Source organism: Pseudorca crassidens, chromosome 8, assembly GCF_039906515.1.
Source record: "Pseudorca crassidens isolate mPseCra1 chromosome 8, mPseCra1.hap1, whole genome shotgun sequence".
NCBI lineage: Eukaryota > Metazoa > Chordata > Mammalia > Artiodactyla > Delphinidae > Pseudorca > Pseudorca crassidens.
In genome coordinates this window covers 61,828,473-61,844,768 of record NC_090303.1, presented here as the reverse complement: position 1 = coordinate 61,844,768, position 16,296 = coordinate 61,828,473, and the positions used below count along the sequence as shown (strand labels likewise).

The following is a 16,296-nucleotide window of genomic DNA, read 5'->3' as shown; positions in this document are numbered from 1 at the left end:
GAGCTGGACAACACTGGGCCCCGGAAGAGGTCTGCAGAGCCCGAGGACCCAGGCACCAGGCTGGGTGAGGGGGAGCCAGGGCCTGATGAAGTCTGCCCCCTGAGACTGGCCCGCACTGGGGAACACTTTAGGGAACAGGGCCTTGCCTGGATTTTAGACTGCAGGAGGCACAGAGTGCGGGGAGCCTGAGTGGACGTGCCCAGGGCGTGGAAACTTACGAGGAAGGGCTTGGCCCTGGCGGCCCTGCTGCCAGCCTCCTCAGCATTCTGGAAGCCAAGGGCCAGAACCTGGACCAATGGTCTCGGGCGACGGCCTGACCCTGACCCTGGGCGTGTCCAGTCCACCCACTGACAGAGGAAGGGGCTCTGCCCAGGATGCCAGCAAGGACGGCTTCTCCCAGCTCTGCCCGCGTCGGGAGGTCCCAGAGACACTGCGCTGCACCAAGAAACGGAACAAGAGGACGTCAGGGCTGGCAGAGCCTCCGGGGCCCAGCATTTTGCAGACGGGAGAATGGATGGCCAGAGAAAGGACACAGCTGGCCCAGGGCTAGTGACAGGTGCCAGCCCACATTCAGGCTGAAGCCGGTCCTAGAACTCCACTGCCTCTGTCCCGCCTGCCCTCTGGCACAGGGCTCAGAGGGGCAGAGGTTCTGCCCCTGAGCGGCTCACAGCGCCCGAGCCTCGATTCTGCAGAGTCTGCGGCCTCGACGCTTTCAGCGACACTGTCCTCCCTAAAGTCTTGTGCGGTCAGCGGGCAAGAGCGGCCATCTCTGTTCTACTGATGGGGAAACTGAGGCCCATAAAGGAGAAGGGACTTGTGGTCACACAGAGTCAGGGACTGTGTCCCTGGCACCAACATCACACTGTCTGGGGTGGCCTGAAACACGTGATAGCCAACCTGGCCGGCCAGCTCTAGGCAGGTCCCTGATCCCTGAAGCCCCAGTCCTGGTCCCCACCCTCCCCGGCTGGGACACAGCTTGTCCCTTCCCTCTGAAGCTTCCCCAACACACGACTGAACATATGAATCTGGGCATTTTGTGCAGAAGTTTCTGAATAAGAAGGAAAATATGTCCAAGTGGCCTACACATATGGCTCTGGTCTACAGCCAAAATTCACCTAAAATCAGTGTCCACAAGAGGAGGGGTCAATGGTCAGCTCAGTCCTGGACTTGGCCGAGTGACCTCGGGCAAGTCAACACCTCGCTCTCAGCCTGTGTCTTCATTTATAAAACCAGAGTCTCCGGGGACCTTCCAGGACGTGCACAAGTGTGCCTGGTCCACGACTCTGATCTCTAAAACATCACGCCCAAACTAACTGGTAATTAACCGGGGGGGACCCAGCCAGCCACCTCCCTCCACCTGACCTCTAGGGCACCAGGCCCGGGGCACCGCCACATTCCACTGGGTCAGCTCCTGCCTGTCCCTCCCAGGACACCCTCCCCCAGAGACTGCACCTTCCACTGCACTCCCTGCCACCTGCAGCAGCCTCCAGGAACAATCACCCATTGTTCCGTGGGACTTCTACTGACTCTCGAGGACAATATCAACAGCGAAAGGACAGCTGTGGAACAACTAAGAGAACGTGGGCTCTGACGTCAGAGAGCCTGGGATTCAAATCCAGCTGCTGCCGCTTACCGGTTGCTCCCCTCTCTGAGCCTGTTTCCCCACCTGTAAAATGGGTATGAAGACGCCTCCTTCTATTACAGATTGCTGTGAGAACTGAATGAGATGAACTAGATAAAGCATTTGACATTTGGTAAATGTAACTTCCTTTTTCCTGAGATACCAGCAACAACAACAACAACAACAAAACAATGACTGAGAGGTCATGATTCCTGCAACCTCCACTATTCGTATCACGGCCAAAAACCCAGAATAAATGGAGTCTCCGCTCCCAGCGATTGAACTGTGGCCATGAATATCTGAAAAGGATTTGGATGTGGCCAGATATCGACTGTTTTCTCAGAAATGTCGACAGGGAACGGACAATGAGTCAGAATACCTGGGTGTCAGGCCCCCTCTGCCACCTGCGTTGTGTGACCTTTGGCAAATTTCTTTCTACCTCTGAGCCTTGGGTGTGTCATCCCCTGATAGAGGCAACAATAACCACCTCAAAGAGTCGTTGCAATAAGGGCTGAGGCCATAAAAAGGCCTTGCAAACTGCAGACAGCTCCACAGGTTAGAGGGCACGGGTATTATTTCCATTCTGCAGGCACGGGCCCTAAAGAGGAAGGGGACCCAGGAAGCAGGGCAAGGAGAGTGGATGGAGAGAGAGGGACCTGCCTGGAGGAAGGAAGAGGAAGCAGAGATGCCCAAGCCCTTCCCCCACTGCCTTCCACCTCACCTCCCCCAGTCCTCTTCCACGTGCCGGCACCTTCCTTCCAACCGCGCCTCGAGGAGCCCTTCCCTACAAAAACCCCTCTGCTAGCCTTCGCCTGCTCTACGTTCTTGCTGCCTGCCGCAACCCTTCCCACATGACGCTCAGAGCCCTGCTGTCACCTCCTCCACAAAGGGACACCTCCCTTGCCCCAGAGAGATGTGCCCCATCTCCCTGCAGACATCCCCTTCCTAAGAGCGCCCATCCCCTGCTTTTCGGGTGCCAGCCTTGCCCCTCCAGGTAGCAAGGACTTGGAGGGCCTGGGTTATGTTGTGTCCGTCTGGCCCCATGGTGCCCAGAACTGGGCCCTAACCCTGCAGGTGCACAGCAAATGGGCCCTAAATGATGTGAGCCCGCCCAAACCCAGCCCTGCGGAACGGCTTCCGGAAGCTGGGTCCCAGGCCTTGTTTGGAGGCAGGCAGAAGCAAGATTCCCACCCAAACGGCTGAGGCTGGCCTGGAACAAAAGATTCTTTCAAAAGGTTAGTGGCTTGGGTGGGATGGGCAGGGTGGGAGGGAGGCGCGCGAGGGAGGAGATATGGGGATATATGTATACGTATAGCTGATTCACTTGTTATAGAGCAGAAACTAACACACCATTGTAAAGCAATTATACTCCAATAAAGATGTTAAAAAAAAAAAAGGTTAACGACCTCTCCCACCTCCTGAGGCCTGTCCTCTCTACCTGGGCACCTGAGCAAGCCCTTCGTGGAACAAGGAGGTACGTACAGCTCTGGGGTGAGTGGACAGGGGTGCTAGATGCGCCGAGCATCAGGAGACCCTCCCGGCTCTGCCACTAACCCCGGCGTGGCCTGGGCTTGGTCGCCCTTCTCTGCATCCAGCCCTCCGGCTCTGTCTATGCGCAGACCCGCTGCCCTCAGCCACGTCCCACTGGCACTCACGGGCCGTGACTTGCCACCTCCACAGCCTGGGACCAGACTATGCCGGCTGAAATGAGGTGGACAAGCGTCAGTTTGGTCTGGGACTCCCTGGGGCCCTGTTTCCCATTCTCCCTCTAAGTGGGCAGACACAGCTGACCAGCGCCTGTCACTCCTCCCCTAGCCCGGGATGGGAGATGCAGGCACAGGAGACTCGGGTGATGGTGTCAGCCGTGCGCCAACCTGCCCTTAATTCTCAGAACCTTGGTCTCCACGGCTGCAGAATGGGATGATGGTCCCGGGCCTATGGGCCTGTCCCTTGGGTTGCTGGCAGCCCCCAAACCCTGGGGTGCGCTGTTCCAGGCCAGCCTCAGCTGCCTGGGCAGGACACTTGCTTCTGCCTGCCTTCAAACACAGCCTGGGACCCAGCTTCTGGAGGCCGTTCCACAGGCCTGGGTATGGGCAGGCTCACACCATTAGGGGCCCGTTTGCTGTGCACCCGCTGGGGCCCAGGGCCCCTCCCTCTCTCCTCCGCCTCCAGATGAGGCTGGGCCTCCAGCAACTGCCTTCCTCGGGTTGGGGGAGCCAGCTGGAGAGCTATAGGATGGAGCTCCGCTCACTGCACAGGAGCTGGGGGCCCCCAGAAAAGGAACCTGGGCGAGGAAGGAAGGTCAGTCGAAGGAAGTGGGGTCTGGGTGGAGCATCTGCTGCTTCCGATGACAAAGGTACCAGCAAGCCCTTTGGGTCTGCCTCCCACCCACCACCACGGCCTCCTCAGACAAGTCTGCTGAAAGCGCTCACTAGCACGGCCTCCACCAGAATCCGAGTCCAGGTTACAGGCGACTTGGAGTTCATTGAGAAAGTTCCTCTCCTCCTGTCTTCCGGCTATAGTCCAAAGAGCCTGGCATGTCGGAAGGGAGGGCCATTTACCATCCTGCCCGGTCTCCCGCATCCCACCTGGAAGACCCAGGGGAGAAAGGCCAGGCGCCGTTCAGGGCTACAAAGCAGTTGTTGTCCGTATCGAGCCAGGGTACCCGGCCTGGGCAGTTCCGTGTGCACCTCCTATCCTGGGCTGGGGGAGTTTAGGGGGTGCGACAGGAGGGTGGAGGAGAACGCTGACACGTCTCCTGTCTTCTCCTTCCCCCAGCACAGCACAGCTAGGGCCACCAAAAGCCTGGGCTTCTCAACCTGAACAGCCCCCTGCTCGCACCCTTACGCTGCCATCCACCGGCCCGCCCAGCCTCCCTGAGGTGCGCTGGGAGCTTCGTCACTGCTTCTCTCCGCTTCTGAGTGGCCTGCAGGGCCTCCGTCAGGCCCAGACCTGACTCACCCCCGAGTTCAGGCCTGCTCTCGGCTCCCTGATACGTCTCATACCTCCAGTTCCTGACTACGCAGCCCGGCCCTTCCCCAGCCAGTGTGGTAGGTCCCTGGGGGTTTTGACCACCTTCCGGGGGAGCCCCTGAGTCTCACCTGCCCCACAATGGCTGTGGCCTGGGCCTGGCCACCGTGAGGCATCAGGAACAGCGGCAGCCCGAGAAAAGGGTCCCTGGAGCCCGCCGTGCGGGAGGCCCCCCCGAGAACATGACAGAGACAGAGCAAAGAAGAGAGAAGAGACAGAATGGGGGACACCAAGTCCCAAAGACTGTCTGCGTTCCCGGACCCAGCCACTCCCAAAGCCCCGGGCTTTTGATATGAATCAATTAATTGCATTGTTTTCTGCTTACACCGGCTAAGAACTGTGCTTCCGTCACTTGCCTTCGCCTGACCGACACTCACGGCTGGCTTTCAGTTCAAGGCTGTTTCACTGTGTTGTTGTTTTTCCCCTGCTGGAGAAGGTTACAAAGAACACAGAGCCACGTGGTGCGGAGGCTTCTCCAAGCCCCCAGTACCTGGCCCGTGCTGCTCAAAAATCACTTCGGCAAATGACAAAGTACCGCCTATTTTGGACTTTCAAGATTGCCCTTGGGCATCCAGAGTCGCCACTGTAATGAATGCCAAAGGTCTACTGAACGAAAAGGTTTTCTTCACGAGCGGTCTCCTCTCACTGCCCAGGCCTAAGTCACCCGGGGTGGCGGTGGGGGGCAGCGCCCGAGCCCTCCCCTGTGCCGAGGGGCTGGCCCACCCCTGCACTGCGCTGTGCAGGGCTGGCTCGGAGCTGGCCTTGACCCCAGATACTTGGGCATCCTTGGGGCTTGTGAGAATGCGCTGGGGAAAGTTCTGGGCCATGCGGTTTGGAAAGCAGGGGAACTAGGAGGACATGAAAGCCTGTATGAGATTTACCGTAAGCAATTCGAGATCTTAGGAAGGAAAATAGATGGCTTGCAACCAAGCAGAAAATAAGGAAACCTTCTCAAGCCTTTGCACCCAGCCTGGGGCGAGCAAAACTCGAAGGCCAGCTTCGCCACTGTTCTTTCAGCCTCTGAGGGTGAAGTGGCCAGGCTGCACCCTGCTGCATTTGTGTCTGCCCATGGCGCCCTCACCCTGGCTCCACCCAGGGCTGGGGGACAGCCCGTGGACAGGAGGCAAGGACTCTGTTGTGACAGCTGCCCCTGGGCCTCAGGCATGAGTCTCAGAGCCTTGCTAGGAGGGAGGGACGGCCATGCGCTCAGTCAGACTCACGCTCACGCACACACACAATCAAGTCACCCTTCGCACGATCTCAGACACAACCACCAAACCCCACGTCATCTCGCACCCAGCCCCTCAGACTCACCCATCTCCCGTCCACACACGCCTGCCACAAACGCACACATACTCACACCGTGTTCGGCTGCGTTTCCCAGCCCCTCCTCCCCCAGCTCCGCTTCTCCTGGCCGGACAGCATGTGATTTGAGAGACTTGCTCTCTTTTTTGGGCTACCAGGTCATGTGTTCGACTGCCCAAAGTAGCACAGGATCACCCTGAAATGGTATCAAAGGGTTCAGCAAAGCTAAAACTGGACCCCAGAGCAGGAAGGCCCTTGGGATCGCCTGGTCCTGTGGTTTTTAAGCTGTGTTTGCGGAACTGGGGCTTCCCCCTAAGAGCGGTCTCCTGGCACCAGGGAGGACCCATCACCCATTGCAGGACATCCCTGTGGCCATGTCTCCACCACGAGGCACCAAGCCAAGACTGAGGGCAAGACAGGACAGCACGGGGCACAAGAGGCTCCTGAGAACAGCTGGGAGAGGGTGGGACCAGCAGCGGCCAGCATCCGAGGCCTGCCACCCGCCCAGAGCCCTGCCAAGCACACGACATGTATTTCTTCATTTAATCTTGTGAGGCAGGAATTATCATCCTCATTTTACAGAGTAAGAAACTCAAGCTCGAAGGAGTTTGGAGTCAGGCCTGAAACCAAGTCTGTTTTACTCCCAAGTTCAGGTCCTTAAACAGCAAGCCCAGAGAACCCCGTCTGGGACCAGGCTGCCTGGGTTGAGCTGTGTGACTTTGGGGCAAGTCACTCGCCTCTCAGAGCCTCGCTTCCTCACCTGAAAGACAGAGATGGTGATGGTGATCGCACTAGTGACCCTTAACGGGGTTGCCGCGGGGATTATATGCGTCTCGGGTAAAATGCTACAGCAAAGGCTCTGGCACACAGGAAGCTTACTAGATGCTGGTTGCTCTCCTTCTTACTGCCGATGAGAATGTTCTCTATGCTGTCTTCTTAGAAGAAGGGAAAGGGAGGCCACAGGAGTAAGACAACTCCCACCAAAGCACTGCCGGGGCCAACGCTAAAGAAGGTCTCTGTGCAGGTCCTCCTGGGAGCAGGGGCCAGGCTGCCCATAGCTGCCCTGGGAGGCTTCGGAACCACTGGCCTCCAGGACCCAGGGAAGGTCCTCGGGGGCCCTAAGCAGGAGAGACTGTCTTTATATACTCTCTCTGGGGACAAGGGGAAGGAGGGGACACCCACAGTGTTGTGTGTGTCTGTGTGTGTATCCATGTGTCTCTGTGTATATCTGTGTATGTCTGTTTCTGTGTCTATGTATGTCTCTTTGTGCCCGTGTCCGTCTGTGTGTATCTGTGTGTCTCTGTGTGCGTGTGTGTCTGTGACTGGTGGAGGGGGAGGGGCACGGCAGCACTGTGCTGTGCCCAGGCCCATGGGCACGAAGCTGTGCAGGTCCAGCGAGGTAGCCTCCCCGACACAGATGCCCCACAGGTGCCACGACCTAGGCAGGGACTGACCCCTGCGTGGCTTGGTTGGACAGGGCGGGGAGGCGGCAGAAACAGCCCCAGTGCTCCAGCTCTGGACAACGTGAAGCACAGCCTGGACGTGGGGCCCCGGAGGCCCCTCAGATGGGCAGGGCTGCCAGAGCAGCTCCCTAAGGAGTGTGCATGTGAACAGGGTGCCCGGCCCCTGACGAGCCCCGTGGCACCCAGAGCAGAGACACTGAGCACAGAGACCTTGACCCTCAGAGCCAAGGAGCCCCCATACAGATGGGGAAACTGAGGCCAAGAGGACTGCAAAAGGGCCTGGCCCTCCTGAGAGCTCAGCTTCCCCTCAGGGAGCTCAAGGGGCTCACCCACACGCCCGTCAGCCCAGGGATTAGCAAACCCAGGCCTGGGGAGAAGGCAGGGCGGCTTACGGTCGCCGTGCACGTGAGCCCGGCCAGGAATGAATCATATCATTATGGCAGGATTAGAAGGAAAATGCCATTAGAAAGTGCACACACATGCATTTAATAAGGTCAGGAACAGCGAGCAGCAGGCAGGCTAGCAGCACGAGGCTGCAGAGCCCCTGCCCTCCTCCTCCCAGCCGCACCAGAGGCCACGGGGAACTCGGACAGGGCCCGCCCAGGATCGGGAGTGGGGGGCGAGCGTCTCCTTCTGCCGCGCCTCCCCAGCCTGGGCTCCCCATGGCTACTCTTTCTGCCTCCCCAGTTCCCAGGGCCCGCCTGCTCAGAGCTGTTCCCAAATCTTCCCCAACACCACGCACCCCTGCAAAGTGCAAATTTATTCCCCCGGTCTCCATGCCCTCTGGGGTCCGCGCTCTGCTGGTAAGTGGATGGGGCAATCGATTGTACTTTACAAACCTGTTAATGTGCTGTTAATCTGCTACCCTCCCTAGTGACATAATGCCCAGGTGACAAGTACAGAAAAGAGGCCGAGAAAGCTCCCAGGGAATGAGGGTGATAGCGGAACTCCAGTTCTCGGGCAGCCCGGGAGGCCGCGTTTGATAAGGAAGCATGGAGTCCGAGCCGGGGACCCAGACTCCCTGCTCCGCCGGCCTCCAAAGCCCCACGGCACACTCAGCCCCTCAGGGTTGGCCCCACACACGGACCTGGAAGCCTTCGGGACTGCCTTGGCCTACAGCAAGTTCACGGGGCCCTCAGTCATCTCCCAGTTCTTATGTCCCCGCACACGTCTCAGGGGAGTCCACGTGTGTGCTCAAGTACGCGCCCACTGCAGTGCCGCTGGGACACCAGGGAGGCTGTAAGCTCTCTGGGGGGTCTTTTGGATCCAGACCCCATGCACTCCCCAGCACACGTGGGGAGACGGAGAAGAAGGTAGCACTGAACACACGTGTACAAAGAATGTAACTGTTCTCTCTCTCCTGTCCAGCCAGCTGCCCCTAGCCCACTGCTTCATTCAACCATGCTCACGACGCGCCCACCGCGTGCCCAGCTCTGCCCTGCGCTCTGGGGAGGCAGCAGCGAACCACACAGACAAGCCCGGCTCCTGGAAATGAACGAGGAAGATACTCACAGCTCTGTGGACCTGGACAGGATGGCCGACAGGGTGAGCAGGACACATCCATAGGGGCCTGCTTCAAACTGGGAAGAGGAGAGAGGAATGAGAACCCAGCAAGTGTGTGCACCTCCCTCCTGTCACTTCCTTGGGGACCACGACCCAGGGAGCAGCCTGACCCCGAGCCAGCTGCTTCCAGCCAGGTCCCAGAGGTCGCCAGGTAGCCCCATGGCCGATCCCATGCAGGTCTCACTAACCAGACTCCCTAAGGGGTGAGGGGCACACCAGCCCGAGTGACAATGGAGCAGATGCAGTGCCCGCCGAGGAGCACCCCACGACCTCCGAGCCCCAGAAGCTCACGGACAGCAGTGGCCTGGGGCAGCCTCCACTACCGTGCAAGCGTCTGCTTCTCATTATCACATTTAAAACTATCCCGGGCCTGTGCTATAAATACTGTTATTACTGCCCTCTGCCATGTGAGGAAACTGGGGCTCAGAAATTGAGTGACTGGCCCAAGATCACACAACTTGCAAGCAGCCCAATGGGTATCCAGGGGACTCCATCTGATTCCAAATCCCTAACTCCTCAGGGATCCTAAGAACTGCACTGGGCAGAGAGTAGCAGAGAGCAGGTTGGAGGAGAATCGGGTGGGGCGGTGCCAGTGAGGTGAGCATGGCAAGTGCAAGGGCAGATCCCATCATTTCAAATTTTTTTGTTCATTGTGGATTGTTTGAGATTAATTTTAATAGTTTTAAACTACTGCACTAAAATATTATTTATGCTGATTACTGAGGTTTGGGGGACCCCTTTGAATTTGGGGAGCGCCTCACTCGTCTTCCCATCTTCCCCTAGTCTTGACCCTGGTTTGGAGCCCAGAACCTGGGGGCCTGGCTGCCTGGGTTTACATCCCGGCTTTGCCACTCCTAGCTACGTGACCACGGGGACATTTCTTAACTTCTCTGTCCTATCTCCTCATCTGTAAAACAAAGAAAATAAAAATAGGACCCATCTTCATGAGGTTGTTGCGAAGATTAAGTGAGATCATCCTTGTAAAGCATTTCAAACAGGGCCTGACACCTGTGTTAGCTGTTAGTATGATGCTGGGTCCTCACTGCCCATGTGTCCAGTGAGCCCAGCAGGCCACGGATTAATGGGATGGACTATGTCATTTCTGCTTCCTGAAGAAACACCATCTCCCGACTGCAAATGAGTGTGAAGGCCTTACTCATCCCACTATGGGACAACAATTCCACTTTTGGAATTGGTAATGAAGATGCTGCCTGTTACAATAGTCAGTGTTCCTTATGGGGTGATCAGTTTCTTTTTGAATTTAAAACTAAAAAAGAAAGCTTACTTTCCTGGAACAATGAGAATCATATAACTTATCATACTGCCATTTTGCCTTGGCTGCCAGGAAGCTCAGAGCCAAATATGATGTTCAAACTACTCAAACTATTTTAGCTCAAACTTCTGATAAAATTATCTTTTCTTTTCCTCAAAATATAGACTTTATCAAGGGAAGACAAATACTGTATGTTATCACTTATATGTGGAATCTAAAAAATAAAACAAATGAATTAATACAACAAAAGAGAAACAGACTCACAGATATAGAGAACAAATCAGTGGTTACCAGTGGGGAGAGGGAAAGGGGGAGGGGCAGGATAGGGGTAGGGATTAAGAGGCACAAACTATTATGTATAAAATAAATAAGCAACACGGACATATTATACAGCACAGGGAAATACAGTCATTATTTTATAATAACTTTAAATGGAGTATAATCTATAAAAATATTGAATCACTACGTTGTACACCTGCAACTAATATAATATTGTAAATGAACTATATATACTTCAATTTAAAATATAGATTTATATTTTCTAAGTATTATATATGTATATAGTCTTTATTTTCACCCAATAATTCAATTCGTCAGTCATTCAAGAAAAAACAATTACTGCCTGACCTTTTTGTGCCAAGAGGATGCTCCCTGCTAAAGCTATACCTGCGAACAAGGTGGACACGGATCTGCGCTCACGAGAAGTAACTCAGGAAAGAGAGAATAATAAGCAACTTGAAAAAAGTGGGGAAGGGGCTCTGCACCGATGGGAAAAACAAGGTTCCCTGGAAACACACAGGAAGGGCCTTCAATGCAGACTTAGGGCTTAGGGAAGGAGGGAGCGTCAAGGAAGGCTTTCCGGAGGAAGTGATGTCTAGACAGAAGCCCAAGGGACAAGGAGGAATCAGAAAAGGGAACGTTGTTCCAGGTGGGAGGAGAAGTACGTGCAAAGGCCCAGAGGCAAGAGAGCAAAGGTTTACCATGGCTGGAGCACAAAAAAAACCCCAAGGACATCATTTTTTTTAATAATTACCTTTAAATCGTTTTTTGAAAGCAGAAATGGAATGAATGAATCAACAATAATCTTAAATCAATGTCACCTTAATTCTGTGATCTCAGGCCAGTCACTTCACTTCTGTTGTCCTCAGTTTCCCATTTGCAAAATGAGGAGAACAAATACCTCCCTTGCATGTTTCCTTAGGTTACGCTGCACGTCCTATGAGGCCAGGTCGGTGGAAGTGCTCTGACAACTGCAAAGAGGAATGCTGATGTCCCTGCGCAGGGGGACAGAGGCCTGGGAGGACTCGGGCCACCAGTGCCCTTGTCACAGCTCTACTACAGTCTTGTCTGTTGCCTCAAGGAGTGACAAAGCTCTCTCAGTCGCAGTTTCCCTTTCTGAAATGCCTACCTACTTCTGCCCTGGACTTGCACATTGTCCTGGGGAGGCCACGGCGCTTCCTGGGTCTGTCTCCCCCACTGCCGTGCCTTCCTACTCGCGGGACTGCAACGAAGTAAGGAACACAGGCTCCCGCTGTAAGCCAGGAGTCTGTGTAAACGTCGAGAACTATTATTATACGCAGGCCAGCATTTTCCACAGTCCTTGGGACACATCCAAGGGGACCTCATCCTGAGCCGTGGATATGCCCCTGCGTGTGGACAGGTTAGGTGAGACTGCGGAGGGCAGGGACATGATCCCCGCCTGCGGCCTCTGGCCCTTGCCGGATGGAACACGACTGAATGGCACCAATATCCCATTTTGTTTTTAAAACATTTATTATTATAAAATGATCTCCTCAAATTCCAGCTGCCAAGCCATGGAAGGCCACAGGGCGGAGGAGAGCCCAGGCAGGCAACCGGGCCAGAACCCACCAGCAGGGTCTGGAAAAATGTCTGGTACCGCTTGGGAAGAAGGGGTCGTTCCACCGAGCTGCTCTGGCCCAGGAGAGACCTGAGTCCACCAGGAACCCCAGTGGGAGGCAGGGGCGGGCGCATCCCCCGGTTCGCAGGGCGCGGCAGCCAGACATCTCACCAGGAGGGTGAGCGGTAATGAAAACACAGCAAGGAGGCTGTTTATTTTGGGCAGACGTGGTGCAGTGTTCATTTCCAGGCCTGGCACGAGGAAGCCCTCCTCGGCCCAGACCGTGAAAAATGAATTTGGTGAGGGTAGTGCTGAGGCAGCTCAACGGCTTCCAGCACAAACAGAATTTCAACTGCAGGGGGAAAACAACACCTTCCAGAGCGAGGGCCAAATGGTGACCGCTCGTACCCAGGGATCAAGGCCAGGAGAGGGGGGGGAATTGCTCTGAGCCCAGAGGTGTGGCAGGAAGTAGGCGGCTCCCGCCCCTGGCAAGGGTCCCACTCTCAGAACCTCTTTCACACTCACTGTCTTGCTCGGGCTTCACCGAAAACCTGGGGGTACAGGCCAAGGGAGGAGGGAGACCCCATCTATAGACAAGGATGCAGACGATTTTGGTGCTGAAGGGCCACCCCAGGGCCTCAGGGGCAATGATGGGGCCTCAGATCCTGGGGTCACGTGAGCAATCACCCCAGGGCCCCTCCTTTGCCCCACAGGGCTTCCCTCCTCCAGCTCTGCGTCACCTGACAGTGTGAACACAGGTGCCCCTGGTCCTGGCCTCCCTGAACGCACACTGATGCTGCCAGGATTTGCTCGTCTCTCGGAGGCATTGCTGCATTCTCACACTGCTCTGGTATGTTTAATAAAAGGTGTCCTTTCTGCTTATTTAAATTGCCTGGTCCTTAATTTGGAAGACATTCTTTGCCATGCATTTAAGGTTCTTCTTTAAGAATCACAGTTGGGCAGTAAAGAGCTGGAAGTTGCCCGCTAACTAACTGCTCCATCTTCCACTTTCCAGATGAGGCCACTGAAGCCCAGTGACTATCCTGAGGCCACTTGTGACCAAGGAATAAGGCAAAGGAGGTCCCGGGGCCTCTGCTCCAGGCGCCCCATGGCCCTGAGCCGGTGGTGAGCACGCTGCATCTATAGACTGCCCACCGGGTTATGCTCATGAAGAACCAGAGAAAGCCAGGGAACAAGTGACAGCCAGCCCAGGACTCCCAGCGCCAAGGCCAGGACCCCTCCTACATCAGAGCCCCTCCCATGCACCTGCGGGACAGGCTGGCGCAGAAAGGCTGCTTCTCTCTGCCATGCTTCCCTCCCATCTCTACCTGTCTACAACTAACCCATCTCAAGGTTACCTTACGTGATCATCACCATGGTGATGAAACACCCACAACGAAAGCTAACGACCCCCGAGAACACAGAGCAGGACACGGTGGCTCCAGGCAAGCGCTTTGCACAGCGCTCTGAGGCAGGCACCGTTGTGATCAGCCACATGGTACACAGGAGGAAACTGAGGCACAGGGGGTCCAGTAAGTTGCCCAAGGTCACAGAGCTACTAAGGGGTGTAACCTAGATGCAAACACCCGCTGATGCTGATGGCTCCAGAGACAATGCTCTTCACCCACCCCCGGAGCATTCAATGACCTCCTCCACAAAGCCCCGAGGCTACAGCCCAACTCTGAATTCCCTCAGCCCTCTGATGGGCTGCTCCCAGGCCCTGGCTGGGTTCCACCCCATCTCACAGCCTGGAGCAGGTGCACGGCTCTCCTCCAGTAGACAGGATGCTCCAGAGGCCCCTCCGGGCCCAGCCCTGCCTCCCGGGACACCAAGCAAGGTCCTCTACTATCAGGATCTCCATGAGCGGTGCTCAGACCTCCAGCCCAGCCCAGGAACCCATGTCCTGGTCACCTCCCCAGACGGTGCTGAGCCCCACTCGCTGACGAAGTGTTCTTTACCTGCAGAGGTAGCTGCTTGCCCTCGGACAGAAAGAAAGCTCTCATAACCACAGTCCGATAGCTGCTCCCCTTCAGCCTGACCCCGCTCCATCCCTGCTTCCGCAGCCCCCGCTGCAGCGGCTCCCTTTACCTGTAGCCATGGCCAGCCCTCCAGGAAATCATGGCAGAGGTCAGACCCTCTGCCCCCGAGCCCACTCTTCTCCAGCCAACATCGCCCCACTACCCCAGGGTGGGGATGAACGGAGAACAGCCCCAGGTCACCAGCATGTCTCCCACAGAGAAAGCAGAAGCTTAGCAATGCACAGCCCACCAACTAAACCACTGTTCATACCTGATGGACGCTCTGTTGAAGAAAAGTCACCAGCTCCTCGTAGCAGGTCAGACTGTGGAGTGTGAGCTGGGAAGCACAAACACACAGGGTGAGCTGCCCAAGCCCGGGGGACAGTCCCCCGTGCTGGATTCGTTTCTGTGGCCCTAACTTCAGCAGCTGCAAGACCCCACTGGGGAATGTCCCTGCACTCAGAGAGCAGCGACCTCGGGAGCGGGGGTGGAGAGGCACTCCTACACCTGTGTGTGATTCAAAGGCTGCAGGGCCCAGCTGGGGTCTCTGGGGCTCCCGCCCTGCAGCAACACTGGGCCTGCCTTTAGAGGCCCCAGGATTGGAGACATCATGGAACTAAAGCCACAGAGCCAGCATCATGCATGGATGGCCCTGACGGGCGGGGCTGCACCCTGCAGGCTAGTCACAGATATCTGAGGAGCACCTTGGGGGCAGGGAGGGTGGGGGGACAGGGGAGTACAGGGTGGGTGACCCACTCAGGTCGCTGTCACCAGGCCTGTTCTAAGCCCAGCAGGCAGTGCCCTGAGTTCAGTGCAAAGCAGTGGTTATGCGTCTCCTGTGCTTTCTCATGCAGGTCAGAAAAGAACACTTTCACAGATAACATCCAACAAAGTGAGATGCTTAATTAAGATCCCAGGGCCACACATGCCCAAAAGGTCAAAGGGAACAAGCTAAGTAAAACAAAAATCCTCAGTGAAGAGGAGGTTAATTTGTGGGAGAGTCTCAGAGTTTCCACGTTTTCACACGTCTCTCATTTCTCTGCTGTCCTTTGTCTTACTTGGGTCTGGCCTTCCAGCTGGTGCTCCGTCCATCAAAGCTCTTCTCTGCTAACTTCCTCTCCCTTGCACCCCCACTACCCTCTCATGGCAATCCCAGAGAGGATGCTATGACATAAAGGGGGACACGGGGAAGGCTGGGGTTTAGCCAAAAGGCATGGTGCATCGAACGCTGGAGGGACGTCATGTTCTGTACAAGCTCAACATGACAGGGCGCCCATCAGCCTTTTAGCCATAAAGCCAGTTCTGGCCAGAGCTCATCCCAAAGGCCCCCACCTCTGCCCGCACCCCAATCCCAGGTGGAGGGTTCTGCTGGCCTGGGCCACAGGGAAGGCTGGCCCATCCCCAACTGAGGAAGGATTTACTTATATGAAAGGAGACTGTCCCCAAACAAAGCCAAAGGTTGCGTGATAATTTTCCAGAAAGCCGTACTGTTTCTAAGACGCCATCTGCTTTGTATTTCCCGGTTGGACTGAACTGCTGTGTTCTCGAAGCCCTAAAAAGGAAAGGGAGATGCATGAGTCTCTGCGCGGAGGGAAGACATGCCCCAGAGCCAGGGCACAAACCACACGGGTTGCTCAATGAGGACAAACCAAAAGGTGGCCCAGAGGAAAGAAGGGAGCCAAGCGCACCTCGTTTCCCCGCTTTGAACTCACCCAAAGTTCGGGTCCGGAGTCCGGAGGCCGGGTCCGGAGAACTCCACTAAACGGGAGGGGGTACAGTGAGGGTGCTAATATGGATGGAAAAAGGACAGCCGAGGGAGAGCTCGGGATAACCAAACCCAAATCCTGGTAGCAGGAAGTCTGCCTCTCACCCACCGACGAGCATGCCGCCAGACTAAGGAATGCTCACTTGCCCTTCGCCTTTAGGGACTTGAAGTCCAGCCTCTGTCCCCTTGGAGGACATCTGTTTACACAGCACCTGCATGTGCGGCCCAGGAAGGCATGGACTAGAAGCTGCATTTGGGTTTGGGGCCACTGTGACATTAGCCTGCTGTGCAGCCTTGGACCAGCCACCGCCCCTCTCCGGGCTTCTGTTTCCTAATCTGTAAAGTAAGGAGAGATTGAATTTTTGCCCCATATGCTCTCAAGGCTGCCATGCAGATCCTA

At 56.0% G+C, this 16,296-nt stretch overlaps 1 protein-coding gene across 1 annotated transcript in view; it reads right to left on the bottom strand.

Moving 5' to 3' along the window:
• MINDY4 (MINDY lysine 48 deubiquitinase 4) overlaps nt 1–16,296 on the bottom strand; it is a 102,633-nt gene that overhangs the window by 12,879 nt on the left and 73,458 nt on the right. Inside the window, exons 11-13 of the mRNA XM_067746655.1 lie at nt 15,620–15,683; nt 14,403–14,468; nt 8,932–8,999 (exon numbers count right to left, since the gene is read on the bottom strand). Of these exons, the coding sequence (XP_067602756.1) occupies nt 8,932–8,999; nt 14,403–14,468; nt 15,620–15,683 (198 nt within the window). The remainder of the gene's footprint in view (nt 1–8,931; nt 9,000–14,402; nt 14,469–15,619; nt 15,684–16,296) is intronic.